Here is a 25,857-nt window from a genome sequence, read left to right as displayed (position 1 = left end):
CCAGAATTGGCCGGCGTAACCTAAGAGGTTGTTAAGTCACGAATGAGGAGGAGGAGGTCTTGTAACACTATGTGAATGTCGGCACTTTTCATCATGCGTTCAATGTGTTCCTTTTCCTTTGTTCCGGCATGCAGTAGCAACTATGCAGCAACTGTTCTTGTAACATTATGAAAACAAATCGAATCACTATATGGCATAATTTAGCTTAGATGGAATGTATTTCCATCTAAATTACACTTTTACAACTTACAGCTACACAGCATGCATTTTGGTGTATATGGTAGCGGTGCCGGTCTTACACGGCAGGAGTGGGAATGGGTCTCATCCGGACCTGTCTTCTTTTTGCTTTCTCTCTGATACACCTTTTATTTACTGATACTATAGCCTCAAGATGCCTAGGCTTACCATTTCTGGTTTTCATCGACTTTTACGGAGTTTTCACGTTTTGTACGAAGACAACAGGTTCATTAGTTTATAATCTCATAAAAAAATAAGATATAGGTACTGCTCTGCCCGAATTTGATCGTTTATTTGGAATTTGAAAACCATTCCTCTTGGCTAGGAAAATTTACAATTTGGAAATTTTTTTATAGTAAAATTTACAACTAAATTTTTTTATCATTTCTTTTCAAGTGTGGTGTATTTTACCTGAAATCGTTTTTTTACAAAACAAGTTTAATTCTAATTCGTTGTGAACTGTTGCTGCTGGAATTGATGAAAATGGAGAAATCAAAACCAAGTAAGTAATCTTGATTGTATAAACAGATAATCTTTCCAATGATAGTCGAATTTCACTTCCTTTCCACTTTGAATTAAGCTCGGATTAAGTTCGTATTGCAGACAGATTCGAAGGTATTTCTCACAACAATGCCCCATATAAATGTGGCAAGATTTATATGTGGGAAATGCGATTGGCATTGTTCGACGGGTGAACGCTTTATGAAGCTTGTTTAACAATTGTCAATTTGCTAAATTGTATAAAAAAAAGTTGCTGTTAGCTGTTTACTGTTTCTTAGTGCTATGTAGATTACATACAGTGTTAATACACTGTATTTAATAGTGGGTATTTAACTAAAATCCGGTTGTTTTGTAGTACCAGACCAACCGTGCGCGAACGCTAATTGCCCGGACCGAGAACAGGATTTAGCAATACAATCGATCATTGTTGATATGTTAGACAGCTGGTACATCAGTAGGACGAGCGAGGAAGCACAACGAAAGAGTCCTCTCATGACTTTAATAGAACAAACGCCACAAGACGCTTTCGTATCCATGATGAACGATGAATCGCAGCCCCTGAACCCGATAATGTCCATGATGAATGATGAGGATCAGCAACAGACTGCCATCTTATCCTTGATGAATGACGACGAACCGCTAGAGCAGAACCCCATCATGCCGACGTTAAAGGAACGACCAGCGGCAGACCTGAGCAGCAGTGTTGAAGACGAAAGTGATGAGGATGAATCCATTTCGTACATCGTCGATTATAAAGAGCAGTACTATGAATTGAAATCGAAATTCAAGTATCTCATCAATGTAAGCATAACATGCCCGGGGGTTTCTCGAAGTTCAGTTAACATCAATTTATTTTTCTAAACAATTTGCAGGAAAACACCTATTTTAAGGAGGTTCTTAAAAACAGCCAAAAGCGTTTATTGAAAATTACTCGTGATCGTTCCTTTTTACTTGATCGGCTCTCAAAGTATGTGCCTGTGGAAAGATCGTCATCCGACAGTGACGCAACAGTCGAGTCGGATGATTCGATACCAGTGGAAGTACAACCGAAAAAGCGAAAAGTAGAAACACCCACCACCACCACACAAGGCACAGCCTCCACAATGAAGCCTCCAGCTGCACCAAAACGTAATAAAAAGAACCCAAAGAAGCAGCAGCAACAGCAGCAACAACAACAACAAAAACGGCAGCAGCAACAACAGAAGCAACAGCAGCAACAAAAGCAACAAAAGCAGCAGAAGCAACAGCAGCCACAAAAGCAACAGCCGCAACAGAAGCAACAGCAGCAACAGAAGCAACAGCAGCAACAAAAGCAGCAGCAGCAGCAACAGAAACAGGTGCATCAACAAAAGCAGCAGCAACAGCAGCAACAACATCAACAGATGCCACAACCGCAAGAACAAATAACTGGGCCAGTTTTACAGATGCCTTCGCATCTTACGGTTCCACAGCAACAGCTACAGCCACAACAGCAACTTTTACAACAAACCGAACAGCTGTCACAATCTTCCCAAGATATGCTTGACCAACTAACACCAGAAGAGCAACTTTTGCTGCATATGCAGCAGGACAAATTAATGGATTTGATCAAACAAATACCGCAATCGCAACAGATGCTGCAAGCATCACAACCACAGCCACAGGCTCAGCAACAACTGATGCAGCCGCACCGTTCGCAGATACCGCAAACACAGCAACAGTTAATGCAGTCGCTGCAGTTGCAGCCCCAACAATCGCAGCAGATACTGCAATCGCAACAGTCGCCCCAGGTTGTACAGTCGCAGGTACTGGTCGATCCTCAACATATACTGCGTCAGCAACAGATTTTGCCGCCAGTACGGCAAATTCAGCTGCTGCAACAACAGCCGCTGCAGGTGATGACACCGTCACCGCAGCAACCGCACGTGCAGCAGTATTTAAACAATCCAACACCACAGGTGATGTCACAAATCAGGCAACAGCAAATCAACCAGCAACAGATCAGACAGCATCAGCTGGACCAGATGGAGATGCAACAACTGCAGCAGCACATTCTCTACCAGCCACCTTCGTTCGTGCAGCAACCCACAACCGGGAATGCTTACCAGTTTCCGCTCTCCATGATGTCGCAGGTACCGACGGAACTGCTTGCCACGACTTCGTACACCGATATCGACGTGCCCGGTGACGACGTATCGATGGAGGGACAGATTACGAAGGAGGAGCTCGAGCGACACTTGCAATCGCGACAAACGATGCCACAGGTTATACCGGAAGGTGAACTGCCGATTGAAATGTTTAACAACAACTCATCAACCGAACCGAACGATCAACTAAATTAATTGTAAAGCGGCGGCTTCCTGAACAAACGCATGACACGCCGTACCAATGCCAGCCAAATAAGCTTCGGCTTAATTTTTTGACTTTTGAGTTAATGATACAGTGATCATTAACGGATTGGCAACCAATGCCGGATAGGAGTTTTTTATACCTTTGTATTAGGCGTAACATTCGCCTAGCAGTCATAGCAGTCCTTAAAACCGAACGATTGGATTGATCAGCTACCTGATTACCTGGTAAACACTTCCCTTCCGTAGCACAGTCTTTTTCAGTGAGTTACGTAAATTTTGAAAGTTTAAAGTGACATGGATTTTTTTTTTTGAATGAGGAATCTATTTTTTTATCATTGATTTTTTTTTAATTAGGAATTTATTTTTTTATCATTGATTTTTTTTATGAGGAATTTATTTTTTTATCAATGTATTTTTGCAACAAGAAAAATTATTAGTTTAGCTTTATTCCGTACCACGATCGTAGAATTGGAAAAAGCACTACATTTTCCTCTATTTCTTTTGATACAATTCCTCTATGTCTTTTGGCAAATATTGTATAATTTCTTAATAAACGGCAAACAGTCGCATTTATCTTAATTTTCTTTATCATGAACAGGCGTATACGCGTAATTACCTTTCTTGTGAACAAAAAAAATCATACACAAAACTTCGGTTTAATGATGATTGAAATCTGGTTTGTCAATTTAAATGCAGAATAGAACCACTTTACTTCTGCAGTAAAGCTTGCAGCTTTACATTTAACCTTCCATACATTACATTTGTGGTATAAAGATAAACCACCATTTTGTTACTACATTTTGTTCATTGTGCTACAACTTTTTTTTTCCAATCACAATCATAACATGCGCGTACATTATTCTATAGTGAGGAACAGTACTAGTTCAAGGACAAGCCGTAAATAAAGTGTACCAAATCAATCTAAATGAAAAAAAATAATGTTTTAATTAGTGTGGCTAAGTAATGGCATGGATAATTGTTCAGAAAATGATAACCAAAAACAGCAACACCGCCAGAGCGGTACTGATCCAGATTAGCAGACACGTGCGCTTCTTCAGTGCCTTAATCTTGTACTCCCGTGCCTTCTGCAGCTGATGCGCACCATGGTCGGTGTTAAGCGTGGCCTGTTGTGCGTGGTACTCGATCACCTGCACCAGACTGCCCTGCTCCATTACGAGGCTCGATATTCGCACGAACATATCGCGAACTTCCATCAGTGACTTTTCTAGCGCCTCCAGCTGACTGTGCCTTGTCATAATGTCTCGCAGCAGCTGGCGCTCACGCTCCGTTTCCTCCAGCAACTGCGTTAACGGGTAAAACAGATTAATTGAAACTAGAAACAAGATTCCAACCGTGTATCGTTCTCAACGTCCGCTCCATACATTGCCTACGAATGGTGACCTTTGATTGCCAGTAAGTTGCTCGAGCGCCTCATCATCCGTGATGTTGTAGTTCACTGTAGGGATTTAGCGTTTGTCAGTAGTTGCTGGACGGTTCGGAACGGTTATCTAACCACCTTGCTTGCTTACTTGCTTTCGCTTCCAACTTCATCAGCGACATGATACGGTGCTCATAATAGGACACAAACTCCTCATGCTCCCGGTAAGCGCTCAGGTAATCGTCCCGGATCACCAGGAACTGTGTGTTCTTGATGCGAAACAGCACACCGGTACGGATACAATCGTCGCCGAGTTCCGACTCCAGCTGCTTAATCGAGCCGTAAATGCGCTGACAAAGTTGATTGTTTTCCTTCAGCTTTTCCTCCATCCGATCGCGAATAGCTGCCGATAGATTTGAGGAAAAAATTGGAAAAGCAGATAGATTACTAATATAGGTCGCTTTCTGCTAGTTTGACGTGGGTAGTACGTTTGTCATTGTAGTGAAATTTGGAGGAACCGATCTGCTTTCGCATTTCCGTAATGTTGGCCCGTATCGTTTGGATCCATGCAGTGAGTTGAGAAAACTGAAAGCAAACGTATGAGAAACATTAGATTAGTTTATCTGATAGAATTATTCGCTTTAATATCAGGGATATGTTCTCTCTTCTTGGCTTAACCACCTCTTAGGTCATACCGGTCATTTTTGGCTTCTTCTTCTTCTCTCTGCGAGATCCTATAGAGGAATCCAGCTTCCTGGGTCTTCCCCTATTACTCCACCGTATTGGGCTTACGCTCCAAGACCGGCAACTTAGACGATATGTCCCAATTTCTGGCTTACTAGACTTATTCTTACCCCGAGACCTTGCTACGGAGGGACGGTCCGGATGGGATTTGATCCCCGGTCGTGCCGTGTGGACCGTTTATCAGATACTCCTCCGAGTTGCCCCAGCTGATAGAATTATTCTTCTTAATTTCAAGGATAAGGTCTTTCATTTAAATACTGGTATTTCGTGGAGTTTTATTTCAAATTTGGAGAATTCTGGGGAATTCATTGAGGGAGGATTGACTTGGGGAATTAATTCTGCCGTTTGCCAATCATTCCTCTCTGTCTTTACTGGTGGACGCATCAATATCATCAATAAACGCTACAAATAGATGATTACTTCATCCATCTTGATAAGTATGTTCGCAGTTTTCAAAAGTGGTAAATTGACTGATTCTCTGAGAACTCTGTTTTGCGCGCGATCAATTAATCATTATTCAACTCGCCATCAGCTGCAAAACTTCTTCTTCTTCTTCTTCTTGGCTTAACGACCTTACAGGTCACGCCGGCCATTTCTGGCTTACTAGACTTATTTTACCACGTAGCCGGATAGTCAGTCCTTGCTACGGGGGACGGTCCGGATGGGATTTGAACCCGGTCCGGCCGTGTGGACTGGCGCCGTTTATCACATGTACCACCGGGCCGCCCAGCTGCAAAACTACATATACCAAAAACCTTCAATTGGGGAGTCTCATATCTTCCATCTTATCTTCACTAAAGACCCTAATATATCATCGCTTATTCCGTACTAGGTCACATAGTTTGGCTGTCGACGAGACTACGGCGAGATAAACAAATGAATCGATAATTGCAATAAAAAAAAGAACTGTAATAAAAAATCGGATTCTCCAAGAAATTCTACATTAACCTCATTGCACCCAGACCAACGACATCCAAGAATTAAATAAAAGATCTACAATAAAGTGAGCCACACTTTTAACGTTACCTTTTCGAGATTTTGGAATATTTCCTCCTGTGATCTGGACAGTGGCATTTCCACCTGACCGTGGTCGTCCGCATTGTGGTTGGCGTACTTACTTCTCTGCGACCAACAAGCAAAGAAAGAAAAGAAATTAATACATGCGACTTGATTGCTGATTGAATCGCGAACCGCGGTTCGATGAGATCGCGACTTTTGTTTTGTGCACTCGTTTCAATTGTCGCATTGGGGTTAGAATTAACAACAAGAAAAAAAAGAAAAGCCGACGGACAACTCCCCACCACAGAACGCTTGGAGGGGACGTTGCCACTAATTGACGCTAATTGAAAAACGGTTCAGCACTGAAGTCGGTATCCGGTCGACGGTTTCCAGTGGCTTGACAAACCGGTTCGGTGGTGGTGGTGGTGAAGGGTTGTGGAACCACTTACGCTTTTCAATTCTACCAGCCGATCCTTCACCATGTTGAATGCGTTTCCTTGGTTGATCGATAGGACAGGACGTGTGTTGCCGTTGCTTGGTGCATTACAACATCCACCGCCCTACCCCCAGTTGCACTGACTGTGATTGAAGTATAATCTCCCGCAGTAGGAGATGTAGGCGTTGGAAGTGATTACTTGCTGTTCGGATCAAGGTTCGTCACTAATTCGCGAGAATGAAGAATTTAAATTTTCGGATACGTCAAGGGTTTGTTACAGATGTGGGGGGGGGGGAGACTTTGAGCTTGAGGATAGTAATCAACAACTCGCACATTTAGATCGATTTGTTTCACACTGCGCACGCTTATCAGGACTGTCAGGTGCGGCTATGATTCATTGGAAAAGCAAAAACACACGTAACGGTCAACACTACGCGAGCCATCGAGTGGAACTCTCCAACTTGTTGTTGGGTACACCCCCGGGGACAAACGGTCGGACTCGTACACCCTTTACGCTAGCAGAACCGCACGGAGTCGTACCTCCGTTAGCACTAAGCCGCTAATAGCCACCGGGATGGTGAGCACAAAGCACGCATACTGCACCGTATGTGCAAACGTACACCAACGTTGCTGATGTGGTCCAAGCACCGTAAAGCCCAACTAGCGCACGACCGCACACACACGTGGATTCGCATGCTGCTGTCCATTTACTTTACTGTCTGAACGTATCCCCATCATCTCACACGTTTTCCGCTGTGCGTACTGGCCCTTGCTCCAGTTCTTCTCCCTTCAATCAGATCACTGCTGTGTTGGTTCAGCAGCGTTTGGCGCACACATACCGATAACAAGATGTCGCGATAAGATAATGCACACCGTGTGCTTTCACGATCGCGTCTACTGTTAGGTGGGTTTCTATCTTTTTTTTCTCCTGCTGTTAACTAATATATTTTTCCCAATTTTAGGACACATTTTGAAAGGCAAACTGTACCAATTTTAGGCTAACATCACGAAACGGTTATTTGAGGAGAGAGGTTCTCGATGTTAGCGAAACAAAACGATTCCTTTCCACCGCAGTGTGATAGACATAGCGCCATGAAGTACAACTTTGTTTGGTTCGATTCCGATTCCGAATAGTGCTGTCACGGACCAATCCAGGGAGATCCAGGGGATGTTGGAAAAGCAATTTAAGATGTTGTAAAAACTGTTCAATTAACTATCGCCCACTAACCAAAGTTGAATTCGGAGTTAAATTCGGAGATTACACCGGAGTTAATTCTGGATTCAGCTCCGGGATTAGCTCCGCAGTTACTCGGAGTCAACTCCGGAGTAATTCGGTGTCAACTCCGGAGTAATTCGGAGTCAACTCCGGAGTAATTCGGAGTCAACGCCGGAGTAATTCGGAGTCAACGCCGGAGTAATTCGGAGTCAACTCCGGAGTAACTTGGAGTCAACTCTGGAGAAACACTGAGTCAACTCCGGAGTAACTCGAAATAAAATCCAGAGTAACTCGGAGTCCACTCTGCATTTTTTCCGGAGTTGAATCCGGTTTTTATACTTCACAGTCGGAGTGAATTGATGAATCCACTCTGGAGTTCCCACCACTAATGTGCACTACTCATGACCATAAAAAACATCGAAACTAAACAACCTTTAAAGACCGCAGAAAAGCAAAACAAAAAATCTAGTAAAAAAAACATATTACAACTTTCATCTCGTAGTAGAACCTTCATCCATTTAACCCATCCTTATGGGTGGGGAAAAAGGGAAAAAAGGAAGGGGTAGTAGAGGTATGTATTTATTCCGTAATAATGTTTCTGTACACCGTTTAATCTTTGTTCGTATGTGGCATATTTCTTACAAATATCGTTCCTACTAGCTAGTGAAACAAACCTACTCCAACTATCTGCCCTGTACACGCACTTGCGCATGAAACGAATGTATTACAGCAAATTTTAAAGGAGTTAATGTCGGTATATGGTTACGGGTTTTACGGGAAATACGGTTACTAAAGAACTGAGAATATTAGGTAATTAGTGCAAAATGTATCTCTTTTTCATTTTGTTTTGTTTAATTGCAAATAGTTACGTTTAGCAAAAGAAAGAAGGATATGCAAGAAATAGTTCGTATATGAAATATGGACATATGGAAAAAAGTTTGGAGAACTATCAGGTTTGACATACTACGGGCGTTGTGTAAGTGCCTAAACAAACAAATACGAAACAAATGAACGACGAATGAAAAAAAAAACGTTTAGCTTTTTTAATTTCAGTAATGATTGAAATCGAGGTTGTTGGTTGAGGTTTTATCTCAACATTTTGTTTGTGATTTTGATTGTGCCCGGTTTGGTAGACTTTAGATATAATTTAATATTCTGATTTTTCTGTTTGTGCGTTGCTACAAAAATAACTTAAACCCCTCGTGTTGCCAAAAAATTCCTGAATCAAAAAACAACAAAATTCATTCCAGCGTAAGCTAGTATTAAGCGAAGCGTAACCCACAAGCATAATCTCGAAAATGGGAAAACTTTGTACTTACATACCTAAATGTGTCTGTCAAAATGAGTATGCTTCACAGAAACTAGCTTAAAATTGGAAGAAAAACAGTAACTGATTCCATGAAACAATAGTTTTATAAAAAAAGCACAGTATGTTGCTTCCCGCAAGTAAACCAACAAAACAAAGTACTTAAAACGTTGAATATGCAGAAGTTTGTAACTTCAGAAAAAAAAACCAAAACTCCTGTAACCATCATGTTTTTCTCACGTTGGCGATCGCATCGTTCGCCAACCGTACGTTAACGTGGCGAATAACAACTGAAGAAATGTACGTGTAACAAGCGTTTGCTCCGTAACGGAAGTGTCGTTTAACAATGTTGATAATATTTAACAGAATCTCCTGTGCAGAATTCGATTCCATGCTGCAGAACACAGCGATATAACAGAGTTTTCTTCCAACCATTCGATGGCACTGCCATACTGCCCTGCAAAGAGCCGAACACGGCCGTGGCCGTCTTTCGCATACTCGCTAGTCTGGGCTTTTAATGATCCTAGACTTTATCTTACATATACAGCCGAGATCTTCAAATCCTTAGCTCCGTTGGGCAATTCTCAATCCTTTCGCTGTGTTGAGCACATCCCTTAACTATTGCTCTATTGGGATCGCCTACTATTAGGCTGCACTACTGTAAGGCTTTGGTTTTACACGAAGCATCCAACATTTCTGCTAACCAAATTCTATTGTTCTCTAGCTCATTCGGATTTTTTGCATTTTAGTTATAATACGGGTTTTCCCCTTGTTTGAGAATTAATACTTTTCCCGCTTGGAACGTTTCACCGGTTCCGGGGTTTGTGTTTCTTTGATCGCCAAAATTCTATTGCTCATTGTGGGAGGTGGCACAACTGACCTAATCTTGCTTGTTATTTTGCCCATTAAATCAGTTACAACCACACCGTAAGGTCACGATATAAATCCAGATGAGATCTGTTATTCAGGATATTACGTGTGAATCAAGCCCAGAAGTGGTAAAGGTACACACATATTAGCAAATTAATGAATCGGTTTCAATTGGATTTAAGTTTTTGTGAATATAATATCACTACTTTCTTCAAAAATTAATTCTATTAATAAAAAGGGAAAATTATACTCCGTCTGATAACATCAAAGGAGCCAAGGTCTTTAAAGATTGTTAAGCAAAGAAGAAGAAACATTTTAATTTTAGGGGAAAATTTTTGTTTTAAAGCAAATCTGAATTATAGGTGAAGTCTCTTGCACGCAAAAAAGTGAAAAAGTGAAATAATAGATAAAAAGCAAAATATGAAAATTAATGTGGATGTGGACGAAGTTTCGTGTGGTTTGATTGCTTTAGGGCTACCACCGTCGGGGCCTGTAATCTTCATGCAAGAACGATTGGTAAAACACATTTTATACGGAAATACCCGGCTTTTGAGGGGCAAATAATGAATAAAGCCATAAATGGGCTTGTCCAGGACGTCCTGAGATTGTAGGAATCGAACTGAAGAAATTGTTTTGATTAAATTCTATTAACCTTGTTAGATGTAACACCTGCTAATGGTGGAAATAAAATACTTTTTTTTAGTGACGCTTTTCAATATTCCCTTTTAGGGATACACCTTTAAACCTACGCTTAAACAAAATAACCAGGTGAAATAATTAACGGTGAGCAAACTAATGGCAAATAACCTTACTAAGAGAGCCTAACGTCTGTAGCTAATGAATGAGGTTTTTGATGTCGTCTCGCGTCTAAAACGCTATCAGCACCAACTCTATCCGTGTGATCCGATTCGAACTCACCTGGCTGCCAGTACTTGTTCTAAATTGTACACCGTGTTGAGATTCATACCCCGGGGGGGTTTGGAAGATGCAACCAAACAGTGGCTGTTCCCCGAAGACTAGGGATACTGCTGCGCACGCAATTCGTCCGCAATGTCCTGAAAGCGTGCGATATAGTCGACGGTACTTTCGCTTAACAATGACATGTCCACCTGCGAAGATGGGAAAGAAGAGAATGCAATTATTAACACGTGTAACGATTCACCGTCACACGCAGCTTACATCCGGATCGATCGGTTGCCGTGTAGGTGTGGGGTACTGTTCCAGACTGCTCAAAATGCCGGACAGCGAAATATCGTTCAGGTTCACATCGTCCATTTTCCCGTCGACTATTTCGTTCGGCAGTGACGCAGACACTACGTACCCACTGCCGGATGGTACGACATCGGGGAACAGGTTCGCCATCATGGAGGATGAGGTCGATGGCAGCGATAGATCGAAAATGCTGAGGCTTAGATCGTTCAGCGACAGTTCCGTACTCTGGTTCTTCACCGGTGTATGCAGCTCAAATGATTCGCTCGTACAGGGCGCATTGGAAGACGTTGGATTGGTATTATTGTTGCTGCTCTTCACGGCATTATCGTTCGTTAGCATTGCGATGATACTGTCAACATTTTGCTCACTGTTTGCACATTTTTCTACAGCTGGTTGTGGCGGCACATAGACCGGCTCCGCTATCGGTTTTTTGATGAGTTTCTTCATCGGTTCCTTGACTTTCTCCTGATTGGGTGGATCCACAACGCGGCTACTCTCACCGGTGCTTGTAGTCGCCGAAACTGGAGGTGCGTGTTGCGTTACCCGGGCAACAACCGATTGAGCCGATGAGGAGGTAACCGTCGCAGATACTGGCATTCGCACCATGTTTGGTAGTAGCGGATGCAGTGCATGCTGGCGATTGACCCGTGATCGCCACCAGCGTGACTGTTTGTAACGTGGAGGTACGTGCTGCGTTACAAAGAAGCGTTACAAAAAAACACACATATAGTAAGCGTCTGCAAAACTGCTCGCCTGATATAACGCTCTCTGAGAACTACACAGTACTTACAAGCTCCGGCACTAGGTGGTTGATGGGATTGCGCACAGGCAGCATCGGTTGTTTAAACTGTAGGCAATCGTCCTGCGTAAATTGTGTGCCACCTTCCGTTTCCGTTCGCTGTAATATTAAAATCAAACCCATTAGATGGCTTTTTAAAGCTAGTCGAACGAGCTAAAACGTGGATTATTATTAAATTATGCAAATGAAAATCTTCTTTAAACTAGCGATCGGGTAAATCTTCAATTTTCCCGGAGTTGGAGCAATCCGCATTCCGGAGTAAACTCCGAAGTTAGTCCGGAGTAACTACGGAGTAAACTTCAAAGTTAGACTTCGGAGTTACTCCGGACTAGACTTCGGAGTTACTCCGGACTAGACTTCGGAGTTACTCCGGACTAGATTTCGGAGATACTCCGGACTAGACTTCGGAGTTACTCCGGACTAGACTTCGGAGTTACTCCGGACTAGACTTCGGAGTTACTCCGGACTACACTTCGGAGTTACTCCAGAGTAATCTCTCCGAGTTACTCCAAACTTTACTGCGGAGCTATTACTCCAGATTCAACTCCGGAGTGCACTGCGGAATCAATTGAAGGTTACTCCGGATTACTCCAGAGACAGCTGCTGATTTTGATTTCGCATTCAAAACCGAAATTGAAATCGCTGTCGATTCGGGATAATTTCTATTTTTCATTTTCAAAATCCATACCAAATTTAAATTTTACTCCTTAACTTTAATTCTGCAATCTACATCTACTTTAAATACAGTTTGCAAAATCTTTTGTTGTCTAAAGACTAAAAACATTGCTTTAGTCGAAACCCAAGAGGTTGAAATGCAATATCATCAATACTAGCAACATTACCTTGGGTTTACGTTCAGCCGCACCAGCATTTGCGACACGCTTCTTCACATCTCTATTCTCCAGGCTGGCTATAAACAACAGACTCTTCAGCCGCCGGCTTATGGAATCGACTGGACAGCGGCGCTGTTCTTTCACCTCTTCTTTCACAGTGACGGCGGTCACATTTTCCACCCGATCGCCGGTAGTAACGGGCATCGTTTCCGGCATGTCCATTACATTAGGTTTACTTTCGTCCGCAATTTGTTCCTGCTGTGTACCACCATCGTTCACCACCGCCGAGGATGAAGATGCCGCCGTTGTTGTTGGGCACTCCTTTACTTCTTGTGTGGCGGGCGTAAGCTGAGTTACCGTCGGTTCGACCCGCACCCAATCATACTCCAGCTCGACCTTCATCTCCGCACCGAACATGATGTAAAGATCGCCGACCGTCAGATCACCCACACTGTCAAGCGTCCATCCGTCCCGTATCCTTTGCATCTGTTCCTCCGACACGAGCGGCCGGAAGTGGTTCATCGTCGGTTGGTTCGTGTTCGTCTTGCCGGTTTCACCTTTTCGCCGGTGATATTTTTTCTTCTTCTTCACCGTCACAATCGTGGTGGTGGTGGTGGTGCTGGTAGCAACGGTAGTGTTTGTAATGGTGGTTGTTGTGGTGCAGCTGGTCAACCCGTTACTTCCACTGCCCTTGATCGCTTCCTCACCAGCAGAACTTTCAGCCGTATCGGGTTGATATCGTGCGGCCGGTAACATGTCGATCAGTGCAAACCCATCGCATGAGTTGTCACTTTGCCGCGCCACCAACGCATCACAGTCGGTCGTCCTCGATGGTGCATAATGGTGGCCATCGTAGCCGAGAAAATCCTTCAACTCCGTCGACTCGTTTGAAGCGCTCGGTGATTTGAAATGCTCTGTAAAGGCACCGTTCTGTACGTGCAGCAGCTCCTCGTTCGTAGGTTTCTCCTCGCTCGGTTCCTTGCTTGCTTCGTCATACTTTAGCTTTTTGCTCTCGTTGCCCACCTTTTCCGAACCGCTGTCGGTGCGCTGCCGTCGACCGGACGCCGTCAGCCGTTCCTTACAGCCGGTCAGCTTTTCCACCACGCACAACGTTTCGCCCGGCACCTTCACACCGATACGCTGCTCGTACGAGTTCAGACAGATGCTGGTGTTGCTCTGAAAATCCGTCAAGCTTATCATCGGCCGATGGATGACAACGCTCTGGGCCGGCGTAAACCTTAACGCCGGTCCGCCGAGCTTTAGCGCACCTTCCTTCGGTTCCGCGGGCGTAAATAGCTGCACCTCGTGCTGCATGCGTTGGCGTGTTATCTTCGAGGAAATCGTCGCCGATGTACGGTTCAGCTCACCCAACCGTTCGACAAGCCGTACGTCCTGGGCGCGCCATCTTTGCTGAAACAGTTGCAGCAGCGCAGACAGCCGTTTCTGAATCGTGACGGTGATGCGCACGCGCGGATTCTGTGCCAACGATTGTACGCGACCCCATGCCTCCGTCGTGGAGGGTTTCAGCAGCACATCCACCTTCGGTGGGAGCTTAATCTCTTCCTGCCATTCTTCCAGCTGGTTTAGCTTCCGTAGCGCCCGACAGGATGGTGTTTTGATGCGTATGTTTTTACCCTTTTCGCGCACGGTCGTGAAACCCTTGTAGACGAGATCTTTCAGCTTGTGGAAGTACTTTTTGTTCTGAAACGGTACCTTCCGGCGCATCTCACCGTAGTTGATCAGTGCATACAGCTCCTGGGCTTCCTTCTTTACCTCGTCCGAGAAATGTATGTACTTCATGGCTTTTTGATTGAACTGGTAGTACAGGTTCCGTACGTCCTTTGACTTAAATACTTGCTGCTCCGTGTTGTCCTTTCTTCGCTTTTTCGTGTTCAGATAGTTTAGGATCGCTTCGAAATCTTTCCCGTACTCGTTGAGCGCTTCGAAGAACAGATTCTTGTCATGGTTGCTCCAGACGATGCGCATCTGTTTCGGTTGGTTGGGCGTTTTCAGTAGCGATGAAGCGAGCGGTTTGACCGGTTCCTTACGCTCGGTTAACGGTGGCGTATTGCTGCGTATCGAATCCATCCGCATCTTATGCTTTACCCGGGCGCTAGTGCGCAACGTTTGCCCATTTTCCAGATCACCCGATGGGTAGAACGTCGTCACCGAACCGAGCAACTCTTCGGACGGGAGTGAAAACGAACATCCGCGAACGTTTTCCTTGCGGTGTGGTTTCGCTGACCGTACGGGTGGTGCTGCATCCGGCAACGGTTGGTCCTTCGTGTTCGGTGCGAAGGTGTCAAACTGCTCGGGTGACGTTGACATATCGAACTGGACCGCATCTTCGGAACCGCTGCACGGCTCGAGCGGTACCAGCGGTTCCTTAGCCGTGGCCACCGTTCCATCAAGTTCGAACGAGGTAGTAGTGGTGGTACTGGTGGACGTAAAATGTAATGAAACGTGCGAAGATAACGATGCGGTGGCATTGTGGTCTGTCGTTTCCAGCTCCTCCGCGAGCGAAGCGTTTTTGTTCGATGGTGTTGTGGTGTATCGCAATTCCTGGAAGTTGCTTATGCCGGCGAAGCAATTGCTGCTGCTGGATGCATACATTCTTTTAAACAGGTTGAACTATAACGAACGTACGTGTCATTGAAAGTGCTCCGGTAGGCCGTGAACGACATCCGCTGGTGAATCACCGCAGGCGAACATTCTCGCTGGCTGCTACCACCCTACACGGTAAGCACCTCTATGCTTTGGTGTGCTTTTTTCGTGAAACGAAACAGAATTTGTACTGTAAAGAGAAGTTCGTTATTTGATTAGTATGCCGCTTGGCGATAGCTAACTTTAAAAAAGACAACTTGAAATTTTCGGTATTGAACTTCGATTCAACATTCAATGAATGTTTGAGTTTGAAGAACGGAAAGTTTACACTGACACCCAAAAGAAAGTGCGCTATTCTGGATCCAACAGCTCAAAACTATCTTTTATATATTATAATGACTGACTAATAACTTGTTTACGAATATGTCTCAGTGTTCGACAAATAATTCTGTTTTACTAACATTCGTTGTAGAAAATTATTAGCATAAAAACAGATTATGTATATTTATCAAGCCTAACCACACAGCTTTTTCTTATACCACTAGTTTGCTCAGAGACAGAAAAGGTGAATAGGATTTTTCGAGTGATAAAATGAGAAAAAAAAACCTGAAAAGATTTCCTCCATTAAGTTCCAATCTACTTTTTAGTCACTTAGACGATGGCTCCGTCAGTGTACGTATGCATAATAGGCATTGAGAATATTACATCAAAGATGATCCATCAATGTGCTTTATGTTCCCCCTGGAAAATATTATGAAATTATATAAATACGTAAAATTGTAAAATAAAAAGAAAAACTAACACTATCATTTACCTCTGTCTGTGATAAATACTTAATGTTTGCTTAAAAAGATTAGACTCCTGCCCTAATCTCTTTCATTTTCAGTAAAACTTTCGATTTTGAGCTGCTAGCCACACGGTTGGGGTTTTGTTTGCATGTGATAAGTATTGCTATTGATTGATGAGATAGAAATGGTTTTGATTGCTGGAAAATTTCTAAATTTGATAGAAGTTAAAAAATTTATTCTGTCACTGCTTTTTACATGCCCTTAGATAAATAGCACGACGTTAAGCGTCGTAACTATGTTCGCTATCAATGGCACACCATTGACATACTTTTCCTCCTGCGCTTTTTCGTATGTACGCTAATTGCCATTCTCGCAAAATCTTAACAGAACTTAAAATTCACAATCCCTATCGCTTCATCACGTTCCACCCAGAATATGGTACTATAATATGCTTCCCACAACTTGTTATATTACATTACGATTTTCGATAGAAAAATGGCGGAGAGCCACAGATCGGGAAAGTGTTCACAGAAAATGGAAATTATTTTACCAGCAGGTTTGCGCGCCCTGTGCCTCAATAAAACTACCGGCAATATTTGATGCACTTTTACGAAAAGCTCCTTACGATGAACGGCACAGGAACAAATTATACATCGAAACCAAAGATTTCGAAACAATAAAAACGCAGGCCAAATGCAAAGATGTCGTTCGGCTTTGGTTTGCATTCGCGCTCGGTTCTTGTATAGCATCAAAGGCGTACCGTTTCTTGGTTATTGCCGTTCGCTGACCGTTGTCAAAATTGAAACGTCATAATAAACAGAGTTTCGGAGAAAAACAAACATGATGGCTGATTTGTTTTTCCTTTTGCGCTACTCGACAGCCATGGTTGCTGTTTTTAAAAAAAACGTTTCACGTACAGATAACAAACGAACATTTTGTGAAAAACGCACGTATTTGGATGATGTTGGGAAGTTTTCATATTTGCAATTTTTCAGAAGTAATATGTTACAGAACCATTAGCCTTAATTTCGATGACCAGCTAATCGGGTGCCTTTTGTTCTTTTAAATATTAATAACATTTAATACAATAAAGAAATCGGCTTGAATCTTTGAAAATGCCAGGAAAAACATGTGTGTTATTATGTAAACAAAGAATTTTTTTATTTTGTTGCAGACAATTAAGTTTTTTACACAATTACAACAAATTTTAATTTTAAATCAAAGATTGAAATTTGACAATGTGCATGAAATGGAACAAAATCGAACTAGCGCGTATAAACGGCACGGATTATACTGTTGTTTTGTCAAACTCGATAATCCAGGTCCACAATAGTGGTGTGCGTTCCGGAACGGACCTGGTAGGTTCGCTCCGCTCCTCAAAAGGAACGATCGGAACTAGGATCGAAATATTGAACCTGAAGGGTTCATTGGAAAGGACAGAACCTGATGAAAGGAACGTGCCTGGCAATAGGAAAGATCCAGGTGATAGGAATGAACTTGGCGAAAAGAAGGGTCCTGACAAAAGGAATGAATCTGGACGAACGCTCCAACCAAAAGGAACCATACGTACCAGTGAAAAATAATGATACATTGTAAAGCAAAGTTTAAAAAATACCTCGTGGTACTTGATACTTGAGACTGGTGGTAATAACAATTTGAAAGAAAAAACAAATATAAAACAGAAGACACGCAAAAAAAATTTCGACATGAGCAAAAAAAATGTAACGGTAAATTCAAAAAGTTCAATACGCGAAAAGACGGACAGAGAAGAGAAGAGAAAGTGAGAGTGAAGAGAAGGATCAGGACGAAACAAATGGGACAGCAGGTCGAAGCAAGAAATGAAAGAACAATCTTGTGTTTAATTGTATTGTGGACGGTAGTAAGACGTTGTATTATTATTATTATTTATTAGCCTAGGAACGGCCAGGCAATATCCCAGATAGCCAAAAACCGATATCCGACCGTTCGAAGACCTATATAAGACGGTCTGATATCGGTCTTAAATCATCACTTACAGCAGTAATATTAAGACTTCGTGGATGACATAAAACGGGCCATAATTATATCAAATGCACTATAATAATGAAATATTTCGTTTGTGGTAGGAAAGCTTTTCTTTCGTCATTTTGAAATTTTTCATGAAATATTTCGGAACTAAAGCTTTTGAAATTCATTTTTATTTCTCAATGTTCAATGTTTACAAAAATAATGTAACTTCGAAGTAAACACTGCTGTCGTCAACACACACACACGGGTAAATACACACGCCGACTTGGTTCCTTGACACTGTTCACTATCCGGAACATTGATCCTCATATCTGCACAAAATGGGTTGATTCTATTGTATGGAAAGAATAGATTATATAGATAAAAGGTTTTTTTAATCAATTGATTATAATAAAAATACCAACCATCACTACTGCGATAAACGATGACGGCGCTGTCAAAGGACGCTGCATTTTCTGAATGAAAAATCCATCGCCTGGTAGTGTTGTTTAACAGTACTTCACTTCTTTCATGCACTATGAGTACTTTTCTATGTAAAATTTACATTTAAAGTACAAAAACTACCCTTAAACATTACACAAAATCAAAAATAAAACACACTGTAGCGCACCGCATCCAGCAGATGAATAAGAATGGAGTACATTAAAACGAAGCAAAGAAGACGCCTTCGATGTATTGCATTGACAGATGAACGAATGTTGAAAGTTTCAATCGATCATGAAAGTTTCCTGAAACATTCCAAATTCTATGCTCCTCTTCCTGCCCTTCCCCCAAGAGCAACCACAACACTTTGGTATAAAATAGCGTGATTTCGAACCAATCCTCTAATAAGACCACAAAGTCGTACTGTAGAGCAAATAAAAATTCTGCGACCCATATCAGACTTTGTGGTCGTAGTGTGGTTATCTGGGTATCTTAGTAAGACGTTGTTAGAATAGATAAAACTTATAATAAAATCTTAAAGTACCAGAAAAAAATATCAATACGACCAGGCCGTTTTACCTGAGTAAAAAAAAAGTATCAGTAAAATGTCTGGAAATTACGACAATACTCTCTATAGCTATCTTTCTACCTCCCCCTCTCATTATTCTCGCTATACGCTATTCCCACAGTGTCCCACGGTGATTTAAAGTGCATAGGACACAAGCGAGGATGTTGCTTTGCTTCTACATTGTTCCTTGAAAAATTGGCAGTAAGATTCACATAAAGTAGCCTAATATCGAGATCTTCACAATCACATACTTCTTTCTTGGCTTAACGACCTCTAAAGGTCACTCCAGCCTTTTCTGGCTTACTAGACTTGTTTTACCACATAGCCGGATAGACAGTCCTTGCTACGGATGGACATGGTCCGGATGAGATTTCATACCCGGCTCTGTCGTGTGGAATTGCTGCCGTTGAACACATACACAATTACATTTCAAAGTTTATTTTGTGAGATGTACAGTTCTGTCCAACCGAGAAGGGGCCTCTTCGTAAAAAAAAAATTGAAAATAAATTGTACCGCTAGATCACGGGAGCACCAGCAAATGTTTGGATAATGTTTTCGTGCCAAACATTTTTTTTAATAAATGTCCCTGGCACCATAATTGTCACGAAGCTTCCTGCAAAATGTTTGTCTCGGTCGATACAGTTTTCCGGACAATTTTATTTCACCATTCCTGTTAATCTGCCAGTTGTGATCCGCTCCGTTCCTTTTTTTCGGAACGTACCCATCACTAGCCTATATGTCAACGGAACTGATATTATTCTTCGGTGTAGCTTTCCCGAGAAAACAGTTTACCCGTGTTTTGTGGCTAGGAAAATCTAATTTGCAGTACAATGTTCGGTGACAAAATTAAGCTTAAAATCGAAGAAGATTATAAAAACCACTTCGTGTCCGGTGAAAGCTCGATGCAAAACGTTCAGGTATCAAGGAAGCGAGCAAAGTTTCGCACATTTGACTACAAAATCTGGTTTTCTGCAGTGGTTTGCCATATCTTCTAGAACAAAAAAAAAAACCAACAATCTTAACCTGCGTGTGAGGAACGGAAGTGGATGCTGCGAATGTTTTTCCATTCGCAAAATCCTCATGCTGGGAAGCTGGTTAATGTTCGCTTTTCTCTTTTTCGAAGTCCCACATAATGGAAGGGCAACTGAAACAAGGGAATGTTTCTGGGAAACGAAAGCATATACGTCTCGGCGTATGCGGTACTACGTTCCGAATGTCATAGCTTCTGGGAAGAATATGGCTGACATGCGATTTTGGCGTCATTTCGTATGTATGTACGCATTAATGTACCTTTCTGTTTGTGAAATGGTTTTATCACAATCCAATTGTGAAAACGTCCATGTAAACAACACGCAAAGGGATGTTTTCTCAAATCTATTCCAGCGTATGGAGACGTAGTGGCTACATGCGCATATAACGCGATCATTCAATCGGTACCAAGAAATAAGCACAGAAGCAGCAACAAACGCACAGAAACCATCCAATCGGTTCAATCGGTTCCGAGATATAAGCATAAGCTATGCCATACAGCAAATAGAAGACAGATTAACAAACAGAGATCAGATTATGGGAATTTAGACATAGATCTAAACTAACATAGAAGTCTAAATCTTTGCCATCGCAAGATGACGAGCAAAAATGAACATTTCCCTAAATATAAAAAGGTAAAAGTAAATGGAGGGTTAAATACCTTTTTTCTAGCATGGTCGATGTAACGAAATTGAAAATGGTGTAATGCCGATCAAGCAACTTTTCGCACAAAAGTTTATCACTTCCTTCTGGCAGTACAGCACGACTTTAAGCGTTTATCATCGTCGATGGTAATGTTTATCGCAGTACAATAATTTAATATTATTTTTCTTTCAAAATTCATCTGTTTTTAGGACCGTAACCGGCTTTATAAAAAAACCATTCGTATTATGATTCTCCCTTCATTTAATATTTATCTGGCACCAGATCTTTGAAGCTCTTTCCCGGCTTTTATTGTGCTTCGAGTGCATCAAAATTGTTGCGATCGTCGTGCATCTAATACACAAGATGTTGTCTAGAGTGAACTAGAAAAGAGTTGGATTATAAATTAAATAACGTTATCATGTACACAACACAAAACAATCGATTGTAAATAGAAAGATAAAACAAGATTTTCCATACGATAGAGGTTCTTCCTCATTTTGTGATTTGACTGCTTTGACTGCAGATTATTCAGCATTGAGCAAACACAGGGATAAAAATAACGACCTTTTGCTAGTCGATTAATGTTTAACAGTGGTGTGGAAAATCTTGTTTGCATATTTCCTTGGCGAGCTTTTTTTTTCTTCGCAAAATAGAAGTTTCTCCGTTTCGCGCCAATTTGCTAAATGTTCGGATATCAATGTAGGTAAAATCACACGCCGGAAGCAGGAAGAAAGGGCCAATCTAAGGATCGTAATGACTGCGAGTAAATCATACATTACGCTCGCTTGGTGAATAGCGTGATTACACTAGCGTCAACCTGGGGTGGGTCGACCTGGCTGACACTAAACACGTCGCTACCACTGCGCGGGTTGGATTCTTCAGTGCTAATGCAACGTAAAGGCGCACTTTGGCCGATCCTATCCCATCCCTTCTCTCTTAATGGCTCATATGTCTGGAGCAGGGCAAACGGAGCCGGTAAAGTATGTATCAGCGCCTGGTAATAGTATAACTAAATTTAAACAAAAAAAAAGGAAAAACATACAAACAAACCAAAAACATAGGCGACAGATCCTTCTCTCACTCTCACCATTCACCCACTCCACCCTCCTCCCCCCATATGGAGAAGTTCCGTTTCGAATACCATTCGAGGGGAAGCATCGTTCTGGACGGGGTGATTGTCGGGGTGTGTGAGGCCAGCGTGTCGAGGTCTGGTAATGTGACCCAGTCTGACCCGGTCTGCATAATCGCGCTGTTCGCCTGCAGAGGACGGCCACACCGGTGGCAGGCAACCATTTATAGGCGCGGTGCCAGCAGGAAGAGTGAAACGGGATACGCCCCCGGGGACGTTACTGGCGGAACTACTGGTGCGTAATGCCCAGAACTCTGGTAGTACCGGTATGCTGGGTGGGTGAGATAGCAGCAGGATGTACGATGCGTATTCATCCCAAAAACCCTTGAATAGTGCATTATGGCCTGTACGAGCTGTTCTCCATCAACCGTGCGTTTGCTACCAGCAAATGCACACATACACACAGATATCGTGCGCTTATTGTGCCAGCAAGGTTAGCTTTTCACTGTCCCCCCGGTTGTATTCCAGCATCGTGTGCGCATGCGCTGCCATAATTGGGTGCGTGCGACGGGCAAACCCTGAACAACGGCAATTCCAGAACAGGAATTCCTCTTCGTTTGTTGCTTTCCATCGGAATTTATAATATTTAGAATATTAACAAAACAAAAAAAGAAAAGAAAAGAAAAAACATTTAAAAACACACAGATGAGCTACATCTAACATAGGATGTGCACCTAAGCGGTGAGGGGAAAACAATGGGGGAAAAGGGGAAAAGGGAATCACTCTATTACTGTTAATGATTTATTTTTATTACTGCTTTGTTTTCGGCTAGCAATTTGGCAATCTGCCGGCACAAATTGAGGAGCCGAACCAAACCGCCAAAGGCGTGGACACCAAGATGGACGTAGGACAGCAGCAACAGCAACGGTCGCATGATTCGTTCAGTGGTGGTGAGGGTAGCGATACCGCCCAGGATGGCACTAGCAGTATCCGTGGAAGTGCTAAAGAGTCGCGCTATTTCATTAAGAAACCACTGAACGCACTAGAACGCAAGAAAAGTGGTATGTCCGAATGCTTGGCACCGGCAAACTTCATAAAGCTGTTTTGTTTACCATACATGTTGTAGTAATTAGTTGCTTGGTTTGCACGTTGCCTGGTACCCGTAGTTTGTAGTTGCTGAACACCAAAAAAATACGAATGGGAAATGATTACAAACACTGCGCAAATATGAGAGATAACACAAAGCTTATATATCAATCTCATACAATGATCTAATTGTCTATCACGTATGATCCCATTTGAAACAAAAAAAAACCCCGCACAATTGTAGCTTTGTAGGACACTTTTTAATGTTTGGTAGGAATTTTCATTCAATCATTTTACCCAATTTCGTCCCAAACTACTACCGCACAGAAAAGGAACGGAAAGCTCGCCAGCTGCGTCGGCTTCGCAAATATTTAATGCCGAAAAATGCGATCGTTGCACTGCACGAACTGCAAGGTCCACGTATGGCCGAGTTTACCGTCAACACGAACGGCCAAGAGACGAAGGCAGAAATCGTTATTAACAACATCAAGTACGAGGCAACCGCACCGAACAAAAATCTAGCGAAGGCGAAAGCCTCGGAAAAGGCACTGCGTGATCTGATCTTTGCGCAGATGACACGCCTGAAGCAGCAGCGAACACAGCTAAAGCAGCCGCCGACGGCACCGGTAGCACCTACCGTTGCCGCCTCCACCGTCAAGATGGACACCGAAGACACGCAGGTTGATTCGATCGAATCGATGGATTGTCTGGAAACGGAGGACCTACCGATGGAACATCTTGCCTCGTTTGCACTGCACAAACTCTTCACCCAGTGGGAGGCGGAAGGGTTCGAGGTGCCATTCATCAAAACGTCCCGGGCAAAGGCAACCGCCCCGGCAACGGTAACGGCTGAGAATGGTGCCAGCACGTCGATCATGCCAAAGGTAACGAAAACTGTCGCCGATCTCCCAGGGAATGCATCCTCGCGCCATCCGACCGCACTGTTTGCATTGGTAAGTCGTTGGTGACAGGCAAAAGGGGAAAAATAAATTAATGTGGTTTTCTGTTTATTTCTTGCATCTATTTCTAGATGCGGCCACAGATTTCTTACGAAGATCTCGGTTCAAACAACGACCAGCTGAACCGTGAATTTGAAGCCGGCTTAAAGTCGGACGGACACTATTTTGTCGGCAAGGGCCGTTCGAAGAAGCTGGCCCGTAAGGCAGCGGCTATCCTTGCCTGTAAGGAACTGTTCGGTGTCGTCTTCGACGAGAGTGTGCTGAACGGCTAGAGCGGACGTAAAAACCATCCCACCCGCCCCCCAAAAACGATGACTGGTTCCCATACATTCGAGTAGATGTATATTTAATTAGCGTCGATATCCGTGTAACACCGAGAAAAGATCGGTGATGAAATTGGCTGGATCTGAACCGTAACATGTGACGCATACAGGATAGTTTATTTTATATTTCCGCCACCTATCCTTTAAAGTGATTTGAACCAGTCTAGACGTTTCAATTTAACTTTTACGGCAACTTTTAAGGCAAAAGTTTGACTTAACAATATGTTTTTTTTTATTTTCCAAATATTTCTTTCATTGACACACATTTTTTTTGTACTTTCATCATAATGAATCTTTTTCTAATTTTTTTTTTGTGTAAAAGAACAACTAAAAATTATGCGCAGCGTTCACATTCGTAGAGAACGTAATAAACGGAGGAACAACAGAAAACAAACAAACAAAAAACCATCCAATCGAAATACTATTCCAAATGATAAATATCGCTGTAAGATAGCTAATTATATTGAACCGCTACGATGTTGTACTAAATGAATGGTTTGATTCACTTCCAACGTATATCGAAATCCGAATTAGCTCAAATTGTTGGTGGTGTAATTAAATTACATCTCTCACATTTTTTTTATTTTTCTTTTTTAAAGCGGATTTATTTCAATTTGTTTCACAAAAGACAGAATAGGTATTCATTGTTGTGACATTGGTGTAGGTGTCCTTTTTTTCTGTCTCGAACTTTCGACCTCGCCAGGCATTCAAAAGGTGTAATCACACAATCAGCAAAAGCCGGGCAGTAAATGATGTAATCCGACCGTGAACTCACAAAAACCAATATACACATAAACAAAAACAAAAAGATATAAAAATTCTTTCTCATCGAAAAACCATCCCCGGCCAATGGGTCTGTGATTGACATTTAGTGCTCCCCGTGCAAACAATTAACGTGGCGAATGTGTATAGTGTTGCGTATCAACAACCAAAAAAAAAGAAGGCATTCCACAGACTCTAGTAGATAGGTATTGCTTTTTCTCTTTTGTTTTATACTACGCTGTCCGGCAATATTTATAGGTCGTCTATAAACTTCAGAATATTGGTAAGCACAGCTCCCCACCGTTGTCGCCAGATTGGGTGGGAAAAGGGAGTTACCGATGATAACTGCCGGAGTGTGTAAAGATATTTGGGCGCTTCGACTGGCCTCCCTGTCAGAGATGTAATCGTTCTTTGCGCAAGAGCGTAAAGACTAGAACAATGCAACGCGCAGTGAAGAAGGTATTGGAAGAGAAAGAGAGAGTGTCGTTGTATGCTTTGAATTACCCATTTGATAAGACTCAATTATTGGCTTCGAGTATTGATACGATGGAAATTATCTTCGATAAGGTATACCTACGCCGTTGGTTTGGTCGGAAGGTGACGATGCCAGTAAGCGGCCGGAAACCGCGGTACAACCAGCGGGAACATTCGCGGGTTTTTGATAATCCAAGTTGCAAAACCGCGGCAGTAAAACGGACGTACCCGGTGCGGTAGTGTTTCAGTGCCCATTCGG

The 25,857-nt window shown here is 42.6% G+C and overlaps 4 protein-coding genes and 1 long non-coding RNA gene across 8 annotated transcripts; 3 read left to right on the top strand and 2 right to left on the bottom strand.

The window, feature by feature from the left end:
- Window positions 1-989: 989 nt before the first annotated feature.
- On the top strand, window positions 990-3,585 carry LOC125769551 (uncharacterized). The gene is made up of 2 exons (XM_049438315.1): window positions 990-1,539; window positions 1,611-3,585. The coding sequence occupies exons 1-2, from the start codon at window positions 1,171-1,173 to the stop codon at window positions 3,057-3,059; spliced, it is 1,818 nt and encodes a 605-aa protein (XP_049294272.1). The 5' UTR covers window positions 990-1,170; the 3' UTR covers window positions 3,060-3,585.
- A 120-nt stretch (window positions 3,586-3,705) lies between these two features.
- Window positions 3,706-7,163, bottom strand: LOC125773916 (syntaxin-4). The gene is made up of 6 exons (XM_049444461.1): window positions 6,639-7,163; window positions 6,217-6,312; window positions 4,935-5,031; window positions 4,598-4,849; window positions 4,451-4,524; window positions 3,706-4,369 (listed from the first exon to the last, which is right to left on the bottom strand). Exons 1-6 carry the CDS (start codon window positions 6,669-6,671, stop codon window positions 4,049-4,051), a joined length of 873 nt encoding a protein of 290 aa, XP_049300418.1. The 5' UTR covers window positions 6,672-7,163; the 3' UTR covers window positions 3,706-4,048.
- Window positions 7,164-7,388: 225 nt separating this feature from the next.
- LOC125774683 (uncharacterized) lies at window positions 7,389-8,906 on the top strand. The gene is made up of 2 exons (XR_007421099.1): window positions 7,389-7,529; window positions 7,588-8,906. It is a non-coding gene; the product is annotated as an uncharacterized LOC125774683 (long non-coding RNA).
- A 46-nt stretch (window positions 8,907-8,952) lies between these two features.
- On the bottom strand, window positions 8,953-16,990 carry LOC125767872 (protein cramped). The gene is made up of 5 exons (XM_049434865.1): window positions 16,804-16,990; window positions 12,871-15,655; window positions 12,020-12,127; window positions 11,197-11,919; window positions 8,953-11,126 (listed from the first exon to the last, which is right to left on the bottom strand). Exons 2-5 carry the CDS (start codon window positions 15,472-15,474, stop codon window positions 11,034-11,036), a joined length of 3,528 nt encoding a protein of 1,175 aa, XP_049290822.1. The 5' UTR covers window positions 15,475-15,655; window positions 16,804-16,990; the 3' UTR covers window positions 8,953-11,033.
- A 3,011-nt stretch (window positions 16,991-20,001) lies between these two features.
- Window positions 20,002-24,851, top strand: LOC125772177 (uncharacterized). 4 transcript variants are annotated; one of them, XM_049443752.1, is made up of 5 exons: window positions 20,059-20,168; window positions 21,629-21,905; window positions 22,827-23,055; window positions 23,408-24,033; window positions 24,111-24,851. In XM_049443752.1, exons 2-5 carry the CDS (start codon window positions 21,813-21,815, stop codon window positions 24,309-24,311), a joined length of 1,149 nt encoding a protein of 382 aa, XP_049299709.1. In that variant the 5' UTR covers window positions 20,059-20,168; window positions 21,629-21,812; the 3' UTR covers window positions 24,312-24,851. The 4 variants fall into 4 exon arrangements, with proteins under 4 accessions (XP_049299800.1, XP_049299709.1, XP_049299624.1 ...); XM_049443843.1 differs by lacking the exon at window positions 21,629-21,905 and having other exon boundaries at window positions 20,002-20,168; XM_049443667.1 differs by lacking the exon at window positions 20,059-20,168 and having other exon boundaries at window positions 20,175-21,905.
- Window positions 24,852-25,857: the final 1,006 nt, after the last annotated feature.

The sequence above is a fragment of the Anopheles funestus genome, chromosome X, assembly GCF_943734845.2.
Source record: "Anopheles funestus chromosome X, idAnoFuneDA-416_04, whole genome shotgun sequence".
Classification (NCBI taxonomy): domain Eukaryota; kingdom Metazoa; phylum Arthropoda; class Insecta; order Diptera; family Culicidae; genus Anopheles; species Anopheles funestus.
The sequence above is the reverse complement of the archived record's forward strand: the minus strand, read 5'-3'. Positions and strand labels throughout refer to the sequence as shown.

Bases quoted from the DNA above. Each gene is read 5' to 3' on its own strand.
- LOC125773916 (XM_049444461.1), bottom strand. From the start codon at position 6,671: ATGGTGAAGGATCGGCTGGTAGAATTGAAAAGC. The intron at 4,850-4,934 runs GTACTACCCACG...ATCTATCGGCAG, and splicing joins ATTTCACTACAATGACAAAC to CTATTCGCGATCGGATGGAG. The intron at 4,370-4,450 runs GTATGGAGCGGA...CCGTTAACGCAG, and splicing joins GGTCACCATTCGTAGGCAAT to TTGCTGGAGGAAACGGAGCG.
- LOC125772177 (XM_049443752.1), top strand. From the start codon at position 21,813: ATGCAACGTAAAGGCGCACTTTGGCCGATCCTATCCCATCCCTTCTCT. The intron at 23,056-23,407 runs GTATGTCCGAAT...ACTACCGCACAG, and splicing joins ACTAGAACGCAAGAAAAGTG to AAAAGGAACGGAAAGCTCGC. The intron at 24,034-24,110 runs GTAAGTCGTTGG...ATCTATTTCTAG, and splicing joins CGACCGCACTGTTTGCATTG to ATGCGGCCACAGATTTCTTA.
- LOC125769551 (XM_049438315.1), top strand. From the start codon at position 1,171: ATGTTAGACAGCTGGTACATCAGTAGGACGAGCGAGGAAGCACAACGA. The intron at 1,540-1,610 runs GTAAGCATAACA...AACAATTTGCAG, and splicing joins AATTCAAGTATCTCATCAAT to GAAAACACCTATTTTAAGGA.
- LOC125767872 (XM_049434865.1), bottom strand. From the start codon at position 15,474: ATGTATGCATCCAGCAGCAGCAATTGCTTCGCCGGCATAAGCAACTTC. The intron at 11,920-12,019 runs GTAAGTACTGTG...TTTGTAACGCAG, and splicing joins ACCACCTAGTGCCGGAGCTT to CACGTACCTCCACGTTACAA. The intron at 11,127-11,196 runs GTAAGCTGCGTG...CCATCTTCGCAG, and splicing joins GGCAACCGATCGATCCGGAT to GTGGACATGTCATTGTTAAG.